This window comes from Miscanthus floridulus, chromosome 5 (genome assembly GCF_019320115.1).
Source record: "Miscanthus floridulus cultivar M001 chromosome 5, ASM1932011v1, whole genome shotgun sequence".
Classification (NCBI taxonomy): Eukaryota; Viridiplantae; Streptophyta; class Magnoliopsida; order Poales; family Poaceae; genus Miscanthus; species Miscanthus floridulus.
The window spans coordinates 23,945,440-23,966,745 of record NC_089584.1 but is presented as its reverse complement, the minus strand read 5'-3'; the positions used below and the strand labels follow the sequence as shown (position 1 = coordinate 23,966,745).

At 42.3% G+C, this 21,306-nt stretch overlaps 1 protein-coding gene and 1 long non-coding RNA gene across 3 annotated transcripts; both read left to right on the top strand.

Annotated features, from left to right (window-relative positions):
• The first annotated feature begins 5,296 nt into the window (after positions 1 to 5,296).
• Positions 5,297 to 7,201, top strand: LOC136451786 (uncharacterized). 2 transcript variants are annotated; one of them, XR_010758645.1, is made up of 6 exons: positions 5,297 to 5,342; positions 5,442 to 5,533; positions 5,638 to 5,653; positions 6,174 to 6,284; positions 6,364 to 6,671; positions 6,835 to 7,201. It is a non-coding gene; the product is annotated as an uncharacterized lncRNA (long non-coding RNA). The 2 variants fall into 2 exon arrangements; XR_010758644.1 differs by lacking the exon at positions 6,835 to 7,201 and having other exon boundaries at positions 6,364 to 6,787.
• Positions 7,202 to 7,539: 338 nt separating this feature from the next.
• On the top strand, positions 7,540 to 14,132 carry LOC136449694 (uncharacterized). The gene is made up of 3 exons (XM_066449850.1): positions 7,540 to 7,688; positions 8,510 to 8,565; positions 10,315 to 14,132. The coding sequence occupies exon 3, from the start codon at positions 10,486 to 10,488 to the stop codon at positions 13,534 to 13,536; it is 3,051 nt and encodes a 1,016-aa protein (XP_066305947.1). The 5' UTR covers positions 7,540 to 7,688; positions 8,510 to 8,565; positions 10,315 to 10,485; the 3' UTR covers positions 13,537 to 14,132.
• Positions 14,133 to 21,306: the final 7,174 nt, after the last annotated feature.

Sequence of the window (21,306 nt, the reverse complement as noted above, 5' to 3'; positions counted from 1 at the left end):
GTGCGCATCCGCCTGGCTCGCGGCGTTCAACAGGTGCTCATCCAATGGAAGGGTGAAACCGCGGCCTCTGCAACCTGGGAAGCTGTGGACTCCTTCCTCCACAAGTACCCGGCGTTCCAGCTCGAGGACGAGCTGCTAGTCGAGGAGGGGAGAGATGTCATGTGGGGCCACGCCTATACAAGGAAACGGCGCGCCGGGATGGCCGCAGAGCCACTGAGGATCTGGGCGGTCACCATGCAGGCAGGCGCGCCAGCTGAGGATATGGCGTGATCACCCAGCATGCAGGTCAGGAAGAAATGACAAGTAGATAGAAGGAAATAATAGCCGATCAAGGCCTTAGAATTAGGAGCAATTAGCTCAATTTGTAGTGCCGAATGGCCTATATATGAGTCATCAGGATGAATAAGAAGCAAGCAAGAATTATTACCTAATCTCTCTTCTTCTTCCTCCAAACCGACTGGAGCTGAGGGGCAAAACCTCGCCCAGCTACCACGGGTCGCGGCTACGAACTCCGTAGCCGGGGTCCTGCTAGTCTCGGACCTGACGTCCTTGACACAGTCATTGTTACATCTTCTAAGTTTATATTGCATCCCCTGCAGATTGATGGAAGGCATGCGAGTGATGGGTGATGAAATTTGCTACCCTGCCAAAGATTGTAGGTTTATATATAGTCCTCACCTGCTTAAATTTTATCTGTCCTCTTTTCAAAATTCTTGTAAGAGCACTGAAATGTGACTTGTGTCTCTCTGATAATACAGACTTGAGCATCCATAAATTGTTTTCAACACGTGCTGATCTGCACCGGACTCTACACCCATGCCAAAGTAAAGGTATGGATGATTTATATTTCCTCCTGTTGTTTCATACCTCTTTATTTATTTATTTATGTACCAAAAAAAATCATGTTTACATCATCTAACATCACCTTTGGGTGGGTGGGTGGGGGTGTGTGTGTGTGGGGTGGGGGGGGGGGGTATGAATTAGTTCAGCTTTGAGAGATCTCAGGATTCAAAATACAGCCGCTGATTGAATTTCCTGTGAATTGGCATTCCTTTACCTTTAAGCAAGTGCGTTTTTGTGGTAAACTTAGTTTTTTCGTAGCAATTTCACACATGGATGCCTTTGAATCATTAGTGGGTAACTTCTTATGCACCCGAGCCATTCCTGTTATGGTATTATCTGGTTCATTATCTGACATTCCTCAATCCTTAGGCTGTTTGAACTTATGCTTGTGGATTGCCCCTCATTGAGGCTAAATGATTACTTGGGGATTCATTGCATGCACCATGACCCAGAAGATTTTTGGAAGTTTGGTGTCTTTTATTGTTATTGTATTCATTAGTTTTCCAGTCTATCTTACATCCCTGAATTACAGTGGATGACACAATCATTAAAAGCATTGAGACCTGCTCCTAACAATGACTGGAGAAAGCAAAAGAAATCATTCAACGTATTCGCCGAAGAGAAACTCTACAAGGTAGTATGATGCTCAATTACAAGTGCATTTTGTCATGTCATTACACATGCTTAGTATACATAGGAGGTTCTTTTTTTTTAACACATATAGTTGTCCATGTCCATGAATTCATGTGAATTAATTTATCTTCGCAATCTTATACATTGAAATCCTGTAACATATTATATCACAGCTTCATGAGGCACCTATAGCGAACCCGGGTATGGTGTTAAATGAGCAAGGGCCGGGTCCGTCACCCCCCGTGACCGCGCCATGTCGCGATCTAGGCACGGTGTCAAGAGGTGAGCAGGATCGGATCGTCGCATCCTTAGTGGCGCGCTACACAAACATCGGCGCCACCGGGTGTGTAGGTGTGTAGTGAAAAATGATGCGAGGCTCTTCCACATCTGAGTCGACGGGGCGAAGGTAAGGAAAGCTAGTTCGGAACCCAACTAGGATCCGTTTAGGTAGTTGGGGGAATGTAGGGATCGTTTTACATGGTAAGTTAAGAGAATTAGTTGATACCGCGACTAGGAGGCGTGTAAATATATTATGCGTTCAAGAGACTAAATTGAAAGGGTCAAAAGGCGAAGGAGGTGACAATATAGGTTTCAAGTTTGGTACACAGGGACAGTTGCGAATAGAAATGGAGTAGGAGTTTTGATTGATAAGAGCCTCAAGAATAGTGTGGTGGGAGTGAGAAGGCAAGAAGATAGGATTATCTTAGTCAAGCTTGTCATTGGTGATATGGTCTTGAACGTAATTAGTGCGTCATATCCCCCAAGTAGGCTCGATGAGAGTGCTAGAAACAGTCTGGGAAGATTAGATGGCCTGATTAGAGCTGTACCTAGTAGTGAGAAGTTTTTATAGGAGGAGATCTTAATGGGCATGTAGGTACTACAAGCGCAGGTTTTAAGGCAGTTCATGGAGATTTTGGGTATGGTAGTAGGAATCAGGAGGGAGAGGAAGTTTCTGGGACTTCGCTGGTAGCTTTTGACCTGATGATAGCCAACACATTCTTTAGAAAGAGAGAATCTCATCTAGTGACCTTCAGTAGCGGACAACATTCTAGCCAGATTGACTTTGTCCTCACAAGAAGAAAGGACAAACGAGCATGTTTGGGTTGCAAGGTGATACCAGGGGAGTGTTGTTTCTCAACATAAGCTTTTAGTGACAGACTTTCGTTTTCAGGTGCGTGCCCGTAGGGATAAACAAGCTAAGATTGAAAGAATAAAGTGTGGAACTGAAAGGGAAGCGTCAGAGGTATTCAGGGAAAGGGTGTATTAAAGAGGTTCTTGGAAGGAAGAAGATGACATAAACAAATGTGGGAGAAGATGGCAACCAACATTCGGAAGGTGGCCTCAGAGGTGTGTGGAGTAACCAAAGGAAGTGGAGCGAGGCTAAAAGATACTTGGTGGTGGAACAAGGGAAGTCCAAAGGGCTATTCAGGAGAAGAAAGAGGGCTATAGACGCTTGTACCATGACAGGATCGTGGACAACATAGAGAAGTATAAGGTGGCAAAGAAGACTACAAAGTGAGCTATAAGTGTGGCAAGGGTAGAGCAGTACGAGGAGTCTTTACCAACGTTTGAGTACGAAGGAAGGAGGAGAAGGACTTTATAGGATGGCTAGGGTTCGTGAGAGAAAGACAAGTGACTTCAACCAAGTTAAGTACATAAGATGAAAGGGAGCATCTCTTGGTGAAGGAGGATGAATCCGACATCGATAGCAAGAGTATTTGATAAATTGTTCAATGGCGAGATACGGACACAACCTTTCAGTTGGATGACTCTTTTGATAACCACCAATAGGCGCTTTGTGCGGAGAATCCAAGAATCTGAGGGCGAAAGGCGTTGAAAAGGGATAGAAAGGAGGTAAGGCGATGAGACCGGATGGTATCCCAATCGATGGTGTGGAGATATCTCGGGACAATAGCTATAGTATGGCTAACCAAGCTGTTCAACTATATTTTTCGATCGAACAAGATGCCTGATAAGTGGAGGAGAAGTATATTGGTACTGATCTATAAGAATAAGGGGATATTCAAAGTTGTACTAATTACCGGAGAATTAAGTTGATGAGCCATACTATGAAGCCATGGAGAGAGTTATCGAGCATCGCTTTGAGAGCAATAAAGCGGGTCTCTATAAACCAATTTGGTTTCATGCTCGGAAGGTCAACCATGGAAGCCATTTTCTTAATAAGACAAGTTATGGAGCGGTATATAGAGAAGAAGAAGGATCTACACATGATTTTATTGACTTGGAGAAAGCTTAAGAAGAAGGATCTACACATGGTTTTATTGACTTGGAGAAAGCTTATGATAAAATACCAAGGAATGTTATGTGGTGGGTTTTGGATAAACATAAAGTCCCAACGAAGTACGTCGGGCTCATTAAGGACATGTACAACAATGTTGTGACTAGAGTTTCAAACAAGTGATGGAGACACGGATGACTTCCCCATTAGGATAGGACTACATCAAGGGTCAACTTTGAGCCCTTATTTGTTTGCCTTAGTGATGGATGAGGTCACAAGAGGGACATACAAGGGGACATCCCTTGTTGTATGCTTTTCGCGGACGATGTAGTGCTAGTTGATGAAGCCGAATATGAGTGAATCAGAAACTGGAGTTATGGCGGAAGACTTAGAGTCCAAGGTTTAGACTCAGTAGAACTAAAACCGAGTATATGAGATGTGACTTCGGCACTACTACTCGGGAGGAGAAAGATATTAGTTTAGAAGGTCAAGTAGTGCTTAGGAAGGATACATTTCGATATTTAGGATCAATGCTACAGAGAAACGGGGATATTGATGAAGATGTTAGCCATATAATCAAGCAGGGTGGATGAAGTGGCGGCAAGCATCTGGTGTCCTATGTGACAAAAGGGTACCACAGAAGCTAAAAGGCAAGTTTTATAGGACGGCGATTAGACCTGCTATGTTGTATGGTGCAGAATGTTGGCCTACGAAAAGACGACATGTTAACAGATAAGTGTCGCGGAAATGCCGTATGTTGCGTTGGATTTGCGGTTTATACAAGAAGGGATCGAGTTCGGAACGATGATATACGTGATAGATTAGGGGTAGCATCAATTGAAGAAAAGCTTGTCCAACATCGATTGAAATGGTTTGGACATGTCCAACGGAGACCTCCAGAGGCACCGGTGCGTAGTGGAATCCTAAGCCAGGATAGTAACGTGAAGAGAGACAGAGGAATACCGAAGTTGACTTGGGTAGAAGCAATAAAAGGAGACTTGAAAGAATGGAATATACTCAAAGACTTAGCGAGTGCTTGGAAGACAGCTATCCACGTGCTTGAACGCTTCTGCTGGGTTTCAACTCTAGCCTACCCTAACTTGTTTGGGACTTAAAGGCTTTGTTGTTGTTGTTCATGAGAGCATGCTTGTGCTGTGTTTTTTTTACCTTAACATGATTGTACTGTGTAGATATGGTAGTCCTGGCTTGTGTTTCAACAAACCAAAATTTCTTCCAAATAGTCCTAATGAGTAACCTATGTCATCAGATGCTTCTATTAAGATACTCAGGAGGAAAGGTTGTTTGGTCTTCAGAGATGTGTATGATAATACCTATATGAAAAAAAAAAATCACAGCTGAAGCAACCTTGTTATGCATCTTGTAGAGTGCAGTACAGCTATTCCACTCTAACTAGAATTTATACTTGAGCTATGTTTCTGTTCAATAGATGCATAATGTAGCATCAGCAATGTATTGGTGTAGTTATTGCTTCAGCTAATCTTCCTTTTTATCAAAGTATTAAGCTATTCTGTTTCTTTGAGTTGCAGTTTTGCAACCAGTATTCTGTTCCAAAGGATAAGCTGGAGCATTTCCAAATATTACTGCACAGGACATAGTTTGTTCACAGGTTTGCACTTTTCCCACATTTTATTAAGGGTGGCTGAAATAATCTGGCCTCTCTGAAGAATTCACACCTTTTTTTTAATGTTGACTCAACTTTCTTCAGAAATCTTCTGAGGTGCTGCTGAAGGAAGAGGATGTTGCAGTAAGCAATGTTAAGATAGATCTTACTCGTGGAAAAGATAACCCCCTTGAAAGGTTTCTGATATTTGAATGCTACTTTATCTCTCTTATTGATTTGTCTGAAATATCGAAATTCTAACTGATCACATTCCTTTGTGTATGTAACAACCAATCACCAGCATCAAGTTCTTTAAGGTAATTACTTGCTTCTGTTAAACTTATATGTGTCTTGACTCTTGATTAATGGCTATTTCAGTAACTATGATATGATTTTATTGCAAAAACTATGAATATATGTCCACTCTCTATCCGTCATGTTTCATTGGTGATTTTTAAATCTCAAATACACCTTTGTTATTGTTTACATGGTAGTTTTGCTATTGCCTTCTTGCCCATTTTACTGTTACTATTTTTTGGTAGTTTTTCACAGAATGTAGTAAGTAATTTAGCCATAATCTGTGTACATCATTTATTTTGAAGTCCTATTATTAGGAAGATAGCACCACTTTTCTGAAAAAGGTTGGACTATACCTTCAATACTGAATTTGAACCTTGAAGGGCGGTCTTTGTCCTTCTTTTTGTTGTATTTGTGAGTAACATGATTGTGAATTTACTTGTGCACTATTAATGCCCCTTGACAGATGTCTGTAGTTATTATTTATGAACGTAGATATCTCCAGGTTCTCTGGCCTAAGCAGAAATTTTGTTGCAACAGGATTTTGGATGCGATGAGAAGTTCCCCATCACGGATGACAGGGTCAGCCACTTGCTACCTGCGTACAATGAGGATAGAATTGTGAGGGTCTATGCCAAGAAGCCTGAATTGGTTAGTGAACATGAAGTCAGCTACTCTGTTTTCATCATGTTCAGCAGTTTCCGAATGTTAATGAAATACTTGGTTCCAGGTTGATGTGGTGTCAGAAGCCTTTGAGAATCTCCAGATGAGAATGTATGGTGAGAAGACGCAGGTGCACGAGACGCCCAAGAAAAAGAGGATTAGATCCAACTAGGCAGTTGGATTTTGTCAAATCACTCTTTAGATAGCATACAAATACGACACAGGAAAATAGACAAACAAGATCTATAGGTAAAGCATCCTAGAATTAACAAGTTTTAGATGGTAGTCTGCACTGGTAAGGTGTAGGTATTTTGTGTACAGGTGAAGATACAAACAACATTGCATGAAGTATTAAAACTCACGTTGACGTACGAGGTACGATGCTGCATGTGCGTGAATTGGATAGCTAGCCAAATACTTTATGATGTGGCTGGATTTTTAAATACTTGATATGCATGATTAGCTCTATGGAGCATCTCTTTTTTAAGCGACCGACGGTGACCAATTATTTATTCTGTTGTGATAAACGTGTTGGCAGTGTGCTGCGGTTGCGAAATGAGAAAACCACAGAATAAATTGTACGTGGATAAGCAGGGCGAAGGTTGCTCGAGGCAGCTAGCGTTGCGGAGCGCGACCTTCTTGCGAGCTTCCCCCCGATCCATGGTCGCATGACTCCCATCTGCTCTCCTCCATGGCTAACTTGAGGATCTATGGCCAGATTATTTTGGAGAGGTGGGCGATCAAGATGAAGATGGACAATGAGAGCGTGACTGCGAGGAGTCTATCGATTAACAGAACCGACTAAACCATGCGCTATTTTGTACGGTGCCGCTACTTTTGAACCTGTGAATCGATTCAAGTGCTACAAAAGCATGTAAATTCTTATATGAGTTTTGTCCACTCACTCATGTGACACTTTTCTTTTTGTATTAGATGACATAAATTTTAACTACTCCTGCTAATATGATATGGTTGGGTTAACCTTATCAGTGTAAGATGATTTTTGGATTATGTTTGCTGAATTAAGGAAATGTAAATGATATTTTTTCTTTCCGTGCAAAACACGTTTGCTAGTACAAAAAGAAAATAAAAAACAAGAAATTGCAAAAGAAACGTGTGAAAACTAACAGCCCAGAAGAAGCCCGTGTGCGCTCTATCCGGGCCGAAAAACCCCAGATTGGGCCGTCCGTCCGCCGCATTTCCCTTCCGTGCCCCCTTCTAGCTCCACACTCTCTCGGCTCTTGCACCCCCTTCAACTCTCCGACGACTGGTCCCTCGCCCCCCCTTTCGCTCTCCGACGACTGGTGGGCCGCCGGCGCCGGCGCCGGCGCCACCCTACGCCAGGTGCCAAGGCTTTCGTCGGCCTCTTCGCCGGCGAGGAGCACCCGCTAGGTATTCCCATTCCCTCTCTTCCCTTTCTGCTGTGCGAAGCGGAGCACCAAACCCTAACCTAAAGCTACTTGGCTATGGTAGCGAGCCATTTTGTTTGCATGTGTTTTTGGGCACCAATGTCTGTTCTTTTGGTTGTTGAAGGTGTTTGGAGCATGGAACAGGTGGTGCTTCCAAACCTAGATTTCATTTTAGTAGCCATGAGTCCATTTCTGGTTTGGTTGGGGTTTCTCTAAGACTCTTCAGGACTCAATCAACAAAGCTTTGAGATATGTGCTGGTCTCCTTCTGGAGACATGCATCTCTTCTCAGATGGAGGGTGCCCGTGCTTCTGGGGCCACAGACGTTGTTGTGTGCATTCGTAGCTGAATAGTTGTGTGTGTTAGACTGTTAGTTGCTGATTGCAAGAATGTCCATGTATATTTGATAACTAAGGGTTGCTTTTTTCCGCTGTTGTACATGTTTCGCCTTTGATGCAGGCAGAAAGAAGTCTTTCTAGTCATTAGTCGAGACCTAAAGTCCTCTCCATATTATATCAAATGAGTGAAAGCTACTCTGTGTTTTTGACCTTCCTCCTCTCTTGCCACCGTAGACTTAGTTGGATAAATTAAAAAAAAAACGATTGTACTAAGAGCTACATATCTTTGGCCCAAAAGGGCAACAATTTTGCTATCTTTTCACCATCAATTTTTAGTAATGAATCTGATGTTTACATTATGCTGGCTATCTGGAATTGTTTTGCATTTCTTTTGTTGTAGAAAAAACTTTGTTACCATATATGGTGTAGTGAAATTTGAACACATATTGACGAGCACTTTTATGCAGGCAAGCTTCTGCTGCTCTGCATGCAATTATGAACTTATGATTATTGTTGATAACAGGTAAGTATTCTTTTTGCCATGTTACAGCTATAGTAAGCTTGCATGACCTTGTAGTCTGTGAACCTCAACTTTGCTTTCCATCCTGTTAAACTTTAGCACCAGGACCTGCTCAAAATTGTTTATGACTGATGAGGCAGTGATTTTCAGATTTAAATGAGGAAAAAAATAATCAGGAGCCTCAAAAAAAAAAAAAAACTGGGGAAAAAATGAGGTGTTTTGGGATGCAAGGAACCCACAAAAAATGTGGAAACAAGTTCTACAAACATTAAATAAATGATCCAGTAAATCTCGAAAATTAAAAAGAGATTTCTGTTGCATGCACACCTCAGCTACAATGTGAATTTCTGGATAGCCATCACAGATGATGATATTTCTCATCATTGGTGACAATTTTTTTTTGAATTTTCTTCAACCCTCCCCCCCCCCCCCCCCCCCCCCCCCCAATTTGTAGGCCTATTGAGTCTTTTATTTGAAGCTTCTATAACATGTTTTTTAAGCTCCAGTTATTTTTGTGGGGTTCCTTGTGTCCCAAAACATCTCGAGTGTTTTTTTCCAAAAAAAAATGGAGGTGTTTGAGTATTTGTTTACCTCACTTGAATTCAAAAACCACTGCCGCGTCAGCCCAAAACTACTTTTACTGGCCTTAGGGGCCAAAGCTAAACAGAATTAAAAGTTGGGATACTCAAACTAAACTTATTAGAGTTAGGTTCAAAATTAGAGAAACTGGGAAACTTGAGGAGCGGAATATGGACTTATTTATATGTGCTTATTTGGCGTTGCTGCATGAGTTTTTCCCACTTCATGCTAGATGACAAAGGTGCGTTTGGGCCTTTGACTAGAGCAGGGGATTGTCATATGGGATTGCATGTTTTAATTGTTGGATGCACATTTGTAGATTGTTATCACTTTGACAGGGGCGGAGCTACAGCAAAATAGAGGGGGGGGGGGGGGGGGGGGGGGTGCGACACTATGTAACTCTATAGATGGTACTTGAATATGGTGAAAAATTGAGAGTTATAGTTGATTTTTGGATTGGGCCTTGGTGCGGCTGCACCCGCAACGATCTATATCGATCCACCCCTGGCTTTGGATGCTACTAATACTGTAATGTGTATTGCAAGCAAGGTTATTATGGCGTTGTATTTCCTCACCTTATCACCGCCTAAGGCGATTAGAAGGGGGTGGCTTGCCTCATGTTGCCTTACTGCCTTAAGAACCTTGATTGCAAGCTATGCTTGTCATTGTGTTGCTTTTCTGCATTGTATCTAATGCTTAAATCCATTGGTGGTTTCTTTTATGCATGATGCTTTTGGTCAGATAACAATATTCAATTTCTTAAACCTTTCCTCATGCTCTTGTTGAAACTAAAGTTACTGCTAACGGACAGATGCTGTGCATGCATTTTAGTTTGAAACAAAGGGTATTGGAGTATGTCAAGTGGTGAATATATGATTCTTTCTCCTTAATTCATGTACATCTACTGCTTTGTCGTTGGATCACCCATGCCAAATGCATCTAGGTACTGTCAATTTGAATCAATTGAACACCATTACACCAATGGCATTTTGTACTGCCCTTTTACAGTTTAGATTTAGAATATAGCTTGCGGTTGTGCCTGTTGTGTTTGATTGCTTGGTACAATATCATAATGGCGATATCCCTCCTTTCTTTTCCAGGGAGTTTAATTGACCTGGTAGAAGTTATGCTGGCATGTTTGTTTTATTGATTGCATTGTTTATTTTGTTGCAGAAATGTGCTGTTGGATTTTGTCCACATATGACCATGGGCAGTCAAAGATTTCTGCAACCTGCATTGCACGTCTTATTCTTAGAGAACTACTGCAGTGATTACTAATATACTGTGCTAGCCACTACATAGTATAACATTTCTGCAACGATACCAATTTCTCTTCTTGTTTACATGGAGTGCAACAGAGATGAGGCTGCTAGAGCGAAAGCACTTGCAGAAAGAAAAATGCTGGACAAGGATTTTGTTGGTGCAAAAAAGATGATTATCAAGGCGCAGCAACTCCTCAAAGAAGTGGATGACATTGACATTCCAAAAATGTTAACTGTTTGTGATGTTCATTGTGCTGCTGGAGCTAAGGTGAATACTGAGATTGATTGGTACGGAATACTGCAAGTACCTGTAAATGCTGATGACGCACTGATAAAGAAGCAGTATCGTAAGCTTGCCCTTTTGCTACACCCTGACAAGAACAAGTTTGGAGGCGCGGAGGCAGCATTCAAATTAGTTGGAGAAGCAAACATAACTCTTACAGACCGGTCAAAACGTTCTGTGCATGACATGAAAAGAAACACCTTCAGGAGCGTTATAGCAAGACCCAATCATCAGCCACCAAAAAGACCTGCACCTGCTAGATCTAGTTCTACTCCTGTGAATCTCCATAATATGCATCAGCAACATCTGCATCAAGCCTCAAATCCTACAGGGCCGCAAACAACATTTTGGACTATTTGTCCAGCTTGTGGCATGAGATATCAGTACTACCTCTCGATCTTGAATAAGGCTTTGCGCTGTCAGAATTGTTTGAAGCCATTTATCGCACATGATTTGAAGGACCAAGCTATTCCATCTGGGGCAAATCAGCGATCTGCTGGGGTTTGGAAAAATGCAGGTGCACCACAGAATTTTACAGGCCCTCAATCAAATGTCACTGGTCAGAAAGGTTGGTCTGCCACTCCAGGAGTTCATGTTAATATCGGTTCTCATCATGCTAATGTAAATACAAAGAGGGAAACTGATGGTAATGCAGGTGGGCTGAAAAACAAAATGAAATCTGCCAGGGCCACCAGGAATCCTTCAAAAGCTTCAACTGCTGGATTGAAAAGGGGCAGGAGGGTGGCATTTGAATCTAGTGAGTCTAGCATAGCAGAAACCAGCAGCGACAGTGAGGAAGAGGTTCTAAAACATGGTCCTTCTAAAAATAGTGCAGGGCCAGCTCAACAAACTCGCAGATCTAGCAGGCAGAAGCAAGAAGTTAGGTATAATGAGGATAGTGATGATGACGATGTTGAAGATGATGATAACGCGGTTGAGGATGATTTTGTTGGCTCTCCTGCTTTGAAGAGGTTAAGAAGAAGTGGCCTGTTCCATGGTGATCACAGTACTAAAACAGCAAAGCTGAATGAAGACACCGCTGGTCATAATGGTCTGAGTAACTGCAGTAACATAAAAGATACAAAGAACAGTGGTACACCATGTGAAGAGAAAACTTCTAATGGAGTTGAGCAGATGAGGAGAGAAACAATGCATGCTCGAGAAAATAGTGATGGCAAAGAAGAGCTATTTCATTCTGTCAGCAACAATGGTCTTGGTCTAAATGATGATGATGCTTCAGATGATAATAAATTCACTTTCCCAGATCCTGAATTTTTTGATTTTGACAAACTTCGAGATGCAAGTCAATTCAGAGACAACCAGGTCTGGGCTGTCTATGATGATCAAGGCTGTATGCCTAGATTTTATGCTCGAATCACAAGGGTAAAAAAGATTCCAAAGTTTATGCTGCATTTTGTTTGGCTGGAGTTCAATCCTGCAAATAAAGCGGAGAAGGCATGGTCTTACAGGGGTCTGCCTGTTGCCTGTGGACACTTTAAGCATGGACAGTCAGAGACAACGGAAGAAACTGGTATGTTCTCCCGGACTATATCATTTGGGAGAAGCAAGACAAACAACTTCTATGAAATATATCCAAGGAAAGGTGAAGTTTGGGCCCTTTTTAAGGTATGGGATATTGGTTGGAGCTCAGACGCTGGCAATCACAAAAAGTTTAACCATCAGTATGAAGTTGTTCAAGTCCTCTCTGATCTCACCACAAGCACTAGCATTATTGTCATGCCGCTTGTGAAGATAAAAGGCTATGTTAGCTTATTTATGCAGTCTGGAGAGGCAGCTCCATATGTGATACCTCAGGGTGACACACTAAGGTTCTCTCATTGTGTCCCGCATCATTTGATGAGCGGAACTGAAAAAGAAGGCATTCCAGAAGGATCTCTTGAACTTGATCCTGCAGCGCTTCCCTTGAACTTGGAAGAGGCTTTTCCTTCTGCTAACCTGGAATGCAGTTCTGTAAGAAGTCAGGGCCGTGACTCCAAACATGCTGGTTTGTCCAGTGGAGATCGCAAAGGATCCATGAATGTGGGGCAGGGGCAACATACAAAATCCGTAAATGCAGGGATCCCTACAAAGACACCAGAGGAAGAGAAAATCAAGCATAGCACTCATCTGCCTGAAGTTACAGATGTCGATGACGATAACATTTGTCAAACAGAGTATGTATGCGCTGAACCAGAATTCTATGATTTTTCAGAAATAAGATTGCTCCAAAGGTTTTCACCTGGGCAGATCTGGGCTCTCTATAGTGATATAGATAAATTCCCCAATTACTATGCATTCATACAGAAAGTTGATCTCAAGAATGATAAAGTACAAGTTAGATGGCTGGATGTCTGTCCTCAAGGAGAAGTGGAGAAAAGATTGTCCCAAGAACGGACCATTAGCATTGGAACCTTTAGGCTTTCCAGTATCCATGAGATGGTGACTTACACTGGTACAGATGCCTTTTCTCATCGTGCAGAGGCCAGATCTACTGGCAGAAAAGGCGAATATGAAATATTTCCTCGTCTTGGTGAGATATGGGCGGTTTACAAAAATTGGAGAGCTGGATGGACTGCGCAGGATTTTGAAAAATGTGAATATGAACTGGTGGAGATATTTGGCTGTACTGATTCCTCCATACAAGTTCGGCTTGTGAGGAAGGTGGATGGTTATAAGATGGTATTTATGTCGTACAGAGCAGCCGGTTCTGTGAAGACAATAAGGAAGGATGAGTACCCCAAGTTCTCTCACCAGATTCCCTGCTTTCATTTGACACATGAAAAAGGTGGCCAGCTTCAAGGCTATTTCGAGCTCGATCCCCTATCACTACCAGAGGGATTTCTCTACTGATTCGATCTGAGATAAACCTTATCAACATCGAATCTGGAGCTTTCCTGTGATGAAGTTTCAGGAACTGAGGTTCAGTGAATGTTACGGTCCACAATTCAACATTTTTTCAAGTGACAATGACATAAGATGTCTGGATTTGAGCATTCGTAGCACTAACGTTGTTACAGTTGACTCAATCTGCACAATGAAGGCATTGACTTTTGGACTCTTTGCTGGATGGCTGTCCTGCAGCTGCAATTCACAAGACTAGTAATTTTTTTACAGTTGCTGTTTGTAGTTAGCATTAGTTGTATCTATGGTTTTAGTTCTGGTGTAAAAACTGCTACTTCTTTTTTTCTCTTGTAGTGCACTCTAATGGTAGTACTCTGTTTGAACAGTGAGGTGCCAGCCTGATTAATTATCAGAAGAGTTCAATTGGCCACCCTTCCATGGAACTGAAACATGAAATCGAGCTATAGCCTGGCTAGGCTGATCGATCAATGTGTCATGCTTGTGTTGCTGTGCGGGGACATAGATGACATCCTCCTGCGGCTTATCAGAGCTTATTTCTATTCGCATCTCCATGTGTATAAATGTTACACGTCCTAGTTTTGATATGGCCATGTCTTTTCTTGAATTATGTTTATTTCCTACAAGTATTAGATGAGTCTCTGTCAAACCTTTTTGAATTGCGTTACAGAATTGTTATGAGCAGGCATATATTAGTTGAATTTACCATTCTGAAACTTGAAGAAACGACCAAGCCAGATACAGAAATGTTGGAGGGGAAGAAGCAGATGAATCTTATTTACTTGCTTTCTGATTACAAAAACTCTACTTCAATAGCTGGCCAAAAGCCCAAGTAAGGGTCTGTTTGATCTTATGGTCTAAAGTTTAGTTGGCTAAAATTAATGTATAAAACTTTAGATCACTGTAGCGCACTTGTGCCCGCTAAAGTTTTCATGAGGTTGGCTAAACTTCACAACACTTTAAATTTTCTGTTTGAATTCTTAAGAGAGTGGTCCAAAGTTTGTCCAAACATGGCCTAACTAATTCTAAAACTAAAACAACCCTGATCTGAAGGAACCAACTATAAATATCCTAAGCAACTAACTGAATATCCTCAACAATAACTGGGATGACGCTTGTCGTCGTAGGCTCCTATGCCACTGCCTGCCGCCGCCTTCTTGCGCCTAGCTTATGGCCATGCCGAGCATAAGAAGAATATTAGAATCATAATATCGTGTAAAGGGTGTATTTACTACCAACCACTCATTATCAGTAAATTCTTAGGTCATAAGCTGTTATTACGATATTTTTGTCTCAACTGTAACTCTTTAAGTTCAATTTATTTTTTTGTTTGTCCACCATTCGCCCTTTTTCTATCTATTATAGCCTCACATGGATGTTACTACCCAAAATCCCTTTTTTTAGTGAGGTTACATTCGCCCCTTTTTTCTAAAACAATGGTCCGTCTTCACAAACAAAATGTTCTAGGTTCAGAAGAATAATATTACAGATTTAGACGAATAAAATTTTATGTAATATTAGAAAACATGGAAATGAAAGAAACCTAGAAATATAGGAAATAAAGAACAAAACATGAACATAAAATTTTATCTTCTAAATTTGTAATATTGTTTTTCTGAACCTAGAACATTTTGTTTTTTAAGACGAGCCATTGTTTTTGACACCTAGAATATTGTCTCTACTCCATAAAAGAATGTTCTATCTTAATGGGTAAATGTTCGTTAACAAAACTTTGTCTAAAATATACCCATGTAAGGTCTTGTTTTGAAGGATTTATTGTAAGAAATATAATGGTGTAACCAGAATTTTATTTGGACAATTAATTTACACACTATGGCTTTTAAATTTTCAGAAACAATTTTCAAATGCTGACATCAACAAATTTGGACCATGGTCGACTAGCTTCGTTGGGCCATTTTTCTTGTTTGGGTTGGCCCATATGTGTCAGGGCTCGATTGGTTTGTGACCAAATTTTGCTATGCCAAAGATTTGGCAGCTAAAAGTTGAGCAAAAATATTGCCATAGATTTGGTAAGCTAAATATAAGAAGTTGGTAAGTTTTGGTAACAAACCAAATACTAGCCAAAATTTTGGTTTGCCAAATTTTTGGCATGGCAAAATTTGATCACAAACCAATTAAACCCTAGTACAAGTATCTGATTCAATATGTAACCAAATTTCACAATATGTCATGGATACGTATCGTAGGGGTATCAAAGCCATATCTGTATCAACATGCGATAAACTACCCTTATGAGCATGCACATACGAACTTGACCTAACCTCATGAAGAATAAAAAGCTATGAGCATCGGATAATTACAACATTTTTTTCCTTTTTACTACTACGAATCAACATTTTCCACCTAAACTCTTACAGGATATCTAAACTTTTCATAGAAGATCACAAACTTTTTCATGCAAAAGCAATTCTAACGTAAAATCCCATCTCAATTATCCTTGTTTATTTAAAAAAACAATTTGCTAATTGCAACTCATTTCATTCCCTCTCGCTAACTTCTAAACTTTGTGCCCTAGTCTCGGTCCGATCTTATTGGATCACAATATCCACATAATCTAAAAAACCAAACAAATTCAAGTCATGAAATTGTCTAGTCGAGATGTTGAATTGAGCATTTTGCCCATGAGGTGACTACATCCGCGGCGGCAAAGGCAAGCCGCTAGCGATTGTTGGTGGTCACACACCCCTATACCATGGAGAGAACACCTCCCTCCATCGTTCTCTTCATCTTTTCCCGCTCGAACTAATGACATGCATGCAATGTGTGTGTGCGACTTCACCATGGCCACGGTGGACTCACCAAGTTGGGTTGATACGTTACCAACTTGGTCCGAATGGGCAAATCATCAACCACACAAAGAGGTCAAAAAGTACTAGTGGTCTCCCAAGTAGGCCTCTTGCCACATGGGCTTGCTAGCGCTCGGACGTCGGGCCCTAGGCCCGCGTTCGGACGTAGCTCCTGTGCTCGTATCGCATCCCACACACTTCATCTCGTGCCCAACTAGCGCTAGTGTCCAAAAACCGTGGCCCACGCCTATCCAACATTCGCAAGGTGGAACCGTGTGCCGCGCCTGTGAAAGGTCCTAATATAGCTAGAGGGGGGTGAATAGCCTATTTAAAAACTCTACAAAGCACTAGAACAATTGATTAGTACAACAAATGGCGTAATGTAATTTTGCTCTAGCTCTACAAGGGTTGCAAGCCACCTATCCCAACAATTCTAGTTAGTTGCTATGATCACTAGGCATGAACAAAAGCTAAGTCACTACTCACTAAGCTAGTGTGCTCTCAAAGATTAACTAAAGAGCCACACTAACCAACTAACAAGCTCTTAAAGACTAACTACACTAAAAAGTTTGGTAACTAGTTTGCAAGAAATATAAGGGAGTGATTAGGGTGATTATACCGTGAAAGCTCTAGTTTGGTTTTTGTTAATTGATGAAACCCTAAGTGCTAACCTAGTTTATCAAAGTGATTATGAGATAGGTAGCACTAATCCAAGTGGTAAAGCAAATGAAGATCATGACATGATGATGGTGTTGCCATGGTGATGATCAAGTGCTTGGACTTGGAAAAGAAGAAAGAAAAACAAAAAGGCTCAAGGCAAAGGTATAAATGGTAGGAGCCTTTTCGGTTTAGTGATCGAGACACTTAGAGAGTGTGATCACATTTAGGTTCGATAGCCGTACTATTAAGAGGAGTGAAACACGTATCGAAATGCGATTATCAAAGTGTCACTAGATGCTCTAACTCATTTCATATGCATTTAGGATCTAGTGGAGTGCTAACACCCTTGAAAATATTTGTGAAAATATGCTAACACATGTGCACAATGTGATACACTTGGTGGTTGACACATTTGAGCAAGGGTGAAGAAGATAGAGATGAAAAGGAGTTAGTCGAGCTGGTCATAGAGTGACCGGACGCGTTCGGTATGGCGACCGGACGCGTCTGGTATGTGGCTCGATACTGAATTGCAGAGAGCGACCGGACGCGTCTGGTATGATTCAACGAAGTCGATGTTTAGCGTAACAGTTGATTAGATGCTGGGAGCGTCTAATCTGGAGTGACCAAACATGTTTGGTCGGCCCTAGGAGCTTACTAGACTCGACCAGACGCTGAGGCTTAGCGTTCGGTCATTTCTAACAGACATGTCCGGGCGGACCTGGGTACTCTTTGGACTCAACCGGACGCTGCGGCTCAGTGTTCGGTCATTTCTTAACTGAGCGTTCGGTCGTAGGTGAATGTGTGGTAGCAATGGCTAATTTAGTTTGAATTAGACACATGGCAGTCAGGGAGCGACCGAACACGTCCGGTTGACCTACCGGACGCGTCTGGTATTCACGAACGGTGCGTTCGGTGCAACACGACCTGCGCGTCCAGTCGATGCGCAGTCAGTCCAATAATTGAGCCAACGACTCTATTGTTTGGGGTGTCTATAAATATCGTTTGGATGGCTCTAGCTCACTGTCTTGGCCATTTGCATTGACACAGGAACCTTGTGAGCTTAGCCAAAGCCCTCCCACTCATCTCTATCATAGATTCAACATCTTTGTGAGATTGGGAGTGAATCCAAGTGCATTGCTTGAGTGTTTGCATCTAGAGGCACTTGGTGTTTTTGTTTTGCCACGTGTTTTGCTTGTTACTCTCGGTGGTTGCCGCCACCTAGATGGCTTGGAGCAGCAAGGATCATTGAGTGGAGGTTGGTGATTGTCTTTAGCTCCGATCATGGTGATTGTGAGGGGTTCTTGACCTTTCCTTGGCGGAGAGCCAAAAGGTACTCTAGTGAATTGCTCCTAGCTTGTGTGATCCTCATCTTATGTTGGTTGTGCGGCACCCTATTGAGGGTTTGACGTGTGATGCCAATTAGTGCGTGAACCTCCAAGTGGGTGAATCGCCACAACGAGGACTAGCTTGCCGGCAAGCAAGTGAACCTCGGTAAAAATTATTATGTCATCATTTGACTCCGAGGTGATTGGTTTTTATTCTTGTGATTGATTGATTCATTTCTCGACATGGCGGTATAACTATCTTGCTCTCTCTCTCTCTCTCTTTACATTACCGTAAACTAGTTATCAAACTCTTTAGTGTAGCTAGTTGTGAGAGCTTGTTTAGTTTGGTTAGTATGGCTCTTTAGTTAGCCTTTGAGAGCACACTAACTTAGTGTAGTGCCATAGCCATTGTGTGGTTAGAAATAATAGGAACTAGAATTGTGGTAGGTGGCTTGCATTTTTAGTAGGCTAGCACAACACTTGCTTTGCCTCATAATTGTCTAACTGATTTGTTAAGTGTTGTTGTAGAAATTTTTAATAGGCTATTCACCCTCCTCTAGCCATTAGGACCTTTCATACCGCCATGTAGAGGAATGAACCAATCACAATATGAAGGCAATCTAATCACCGAGAGAAATCCAATCACATAAGGGACACAAGATTTTTCTCCTGAGGTTCACGTGCTTGCCCGCACACTAGTCATTGTTGTGTCAACCAACACTTGGTGGTTCGATGGCTAATAGGTATCATACACCTAGCCAACAAATGGCGCTGCAAGAATCTACCCACAAGTGAGGTAACTCAATGACATGAGCAATTTACTAGAGTTACTTTTAGGCTCTCCACCGGGGAAGGTACAAGACCCCTCACAATCAACGAAGCTGGCCATGAACAATCACCAACACATGCCGAAGCTCCTCTGCTGCTTCAAGCCGTCTAGGTGGTGGTAACCACCAAGAGTAATAAGAACTCCATAGCCACAATGATATCTAAGTACCACTAGATGCAATCAGTCAAGCAAATGCACTTGGAATCACTCCCAATCTCACTATGATGATGAATCAATGATAGAGATGAGTGGGAGGTGTTTGCTTAGGCTCACAAGGATGAATCATAGGTGAAAATGTTCAAGAGGGTGAGCCCAAGATGCCCTAAGTCCTTTTATAGAAGCCCCAAGCTTCAACTAGCTGTTGGTGCCTCGGGGGGGCCGACCGGACTCACTCTAGAGTCCGGTCCCCTGGGTCTGGTCCCCAGATAGCCACCACATGGTGCCCCTTCAAACAATGGCCGTCGATCTCCAATGGTCATCTTGTGATCACGCAGTCATGCCACTCGGACCAGACTCTGACCCCCTAGGTCCGGTCGCTGCGCGATCCCTAGGTCCGGTCAACTCTAGAGACTTCCTGAGCGCTAAAAACATGATCGGACTTAGTCTGGTTCTGATAACCGAACTCTATCATGGGTCCGGTCCTCACACCGATCGCCACCGTGTGTCGCTGAGCCATGACCGAACGCGCCGACGTAGGGTCTGGTTGCTCCTCACCACCAAGGTCTGGTCACGCATTAAAATGAACAGAGAGCTCCTAGACCCTTCGAACTGGGTCCGGTCGTGCATGACCGGACTCACCCTCTGGGTCCAGTTGCCCAGCGTGCGCCGCACATCCACATCGCCAGTAAGCCACACAACCAGACTCTAGGTGCCAGGTCTGGTTCTCCCATGCGCCTGGGTCCGGTCGCCTCCACGCCTTCTCAGTCGCACCAGAACACTGACTGAACTCACCCCGGTCAGGGTTCGGTCAATACGCAGCAGGGTTCGGTCCCTGCGTCTCAACTCCTTTTCTTTTTCTATCTCCTCAACCGCTTCACTCTTGCTTCCAAGTTGCTAACCACAAAGTGTATAACTTGTGTGCACATGTGTTAGCATTTTTCAAAGCATTTTGCAAGGGTCAAGGTTAGCACACTAGGTTCCTAAATGCATATGCAAGAATCATGTCACCTAGTGGCACTCGATAACCACTTAGCCAAAGATTTCTCCTCTTTATAGTATGGCTATCGATCCTAAACGCACTTACACCCTCTATGGTGTCTTAAGTGTCAAAACAAAAACCTATCTTATACCTTTGCCTTGATCTCCTTGGTTTTTGTTTTCTCTTTCTTCTTTTCCAAGTTGGAGCACTTGATCATCTCATTTGTGGCCATCACCTTCTCCATGACAATCATCGAGCTCCAACACTTGGATTGGACCACCTCATCTAATTCACATACTTAGATCAAAGGTTAGTCCTAGGGTTTTATCAATTATCCAAAACCAAACTAGGGCCTTTAGCCTGCATGGCAGAACTAGGACCCATGCCCACCTATCTGGCTATGGATGCACACCGTGAAGGTGTCTGCTGGCCTTAGGCACCGGCACGTGAACTGTAGCGACGCACTAGCAGCAATAGGTGGATGGCGGCATGCAACACCCGATCTACTTTTGAGACAATCTAGATGAAACATTTGCAACATAAATATGAAACACTTGAAACATGCGTATGTAGCCATTGCAATGTAACACCCTCGGTGTTACACTGTAAATCTTTTGCTAAAACATATCATGAGCATCATGGTTATGTGTTAATGCATGTAATATAAAGGGGTAGATCCATTTCTATAACTTTAAACGATCATCAGAAACGCGAAACGAAAGTTACATTTCATAGTCAAGTTATATCACTTAGGGTTTTAAAACCAATTTTTATTGAGCGAAAATGCTATAGAACGCACATACGAAACTTTAATAGAGTTCGAAGTACAAACCTTATAGATGACGGTGAAATACCTATGGTCGAAAAATGAATTCACTAGCTAACTATGCTAATAGCTTGGAAATCGAATTTGACGCGAATCCGATCGAGACTTAGCAAAATTCTCAAGTTCAAAGCAGTGTGACGATGCGATATTAGTGAATTAAATCTAGAAAACTTAGC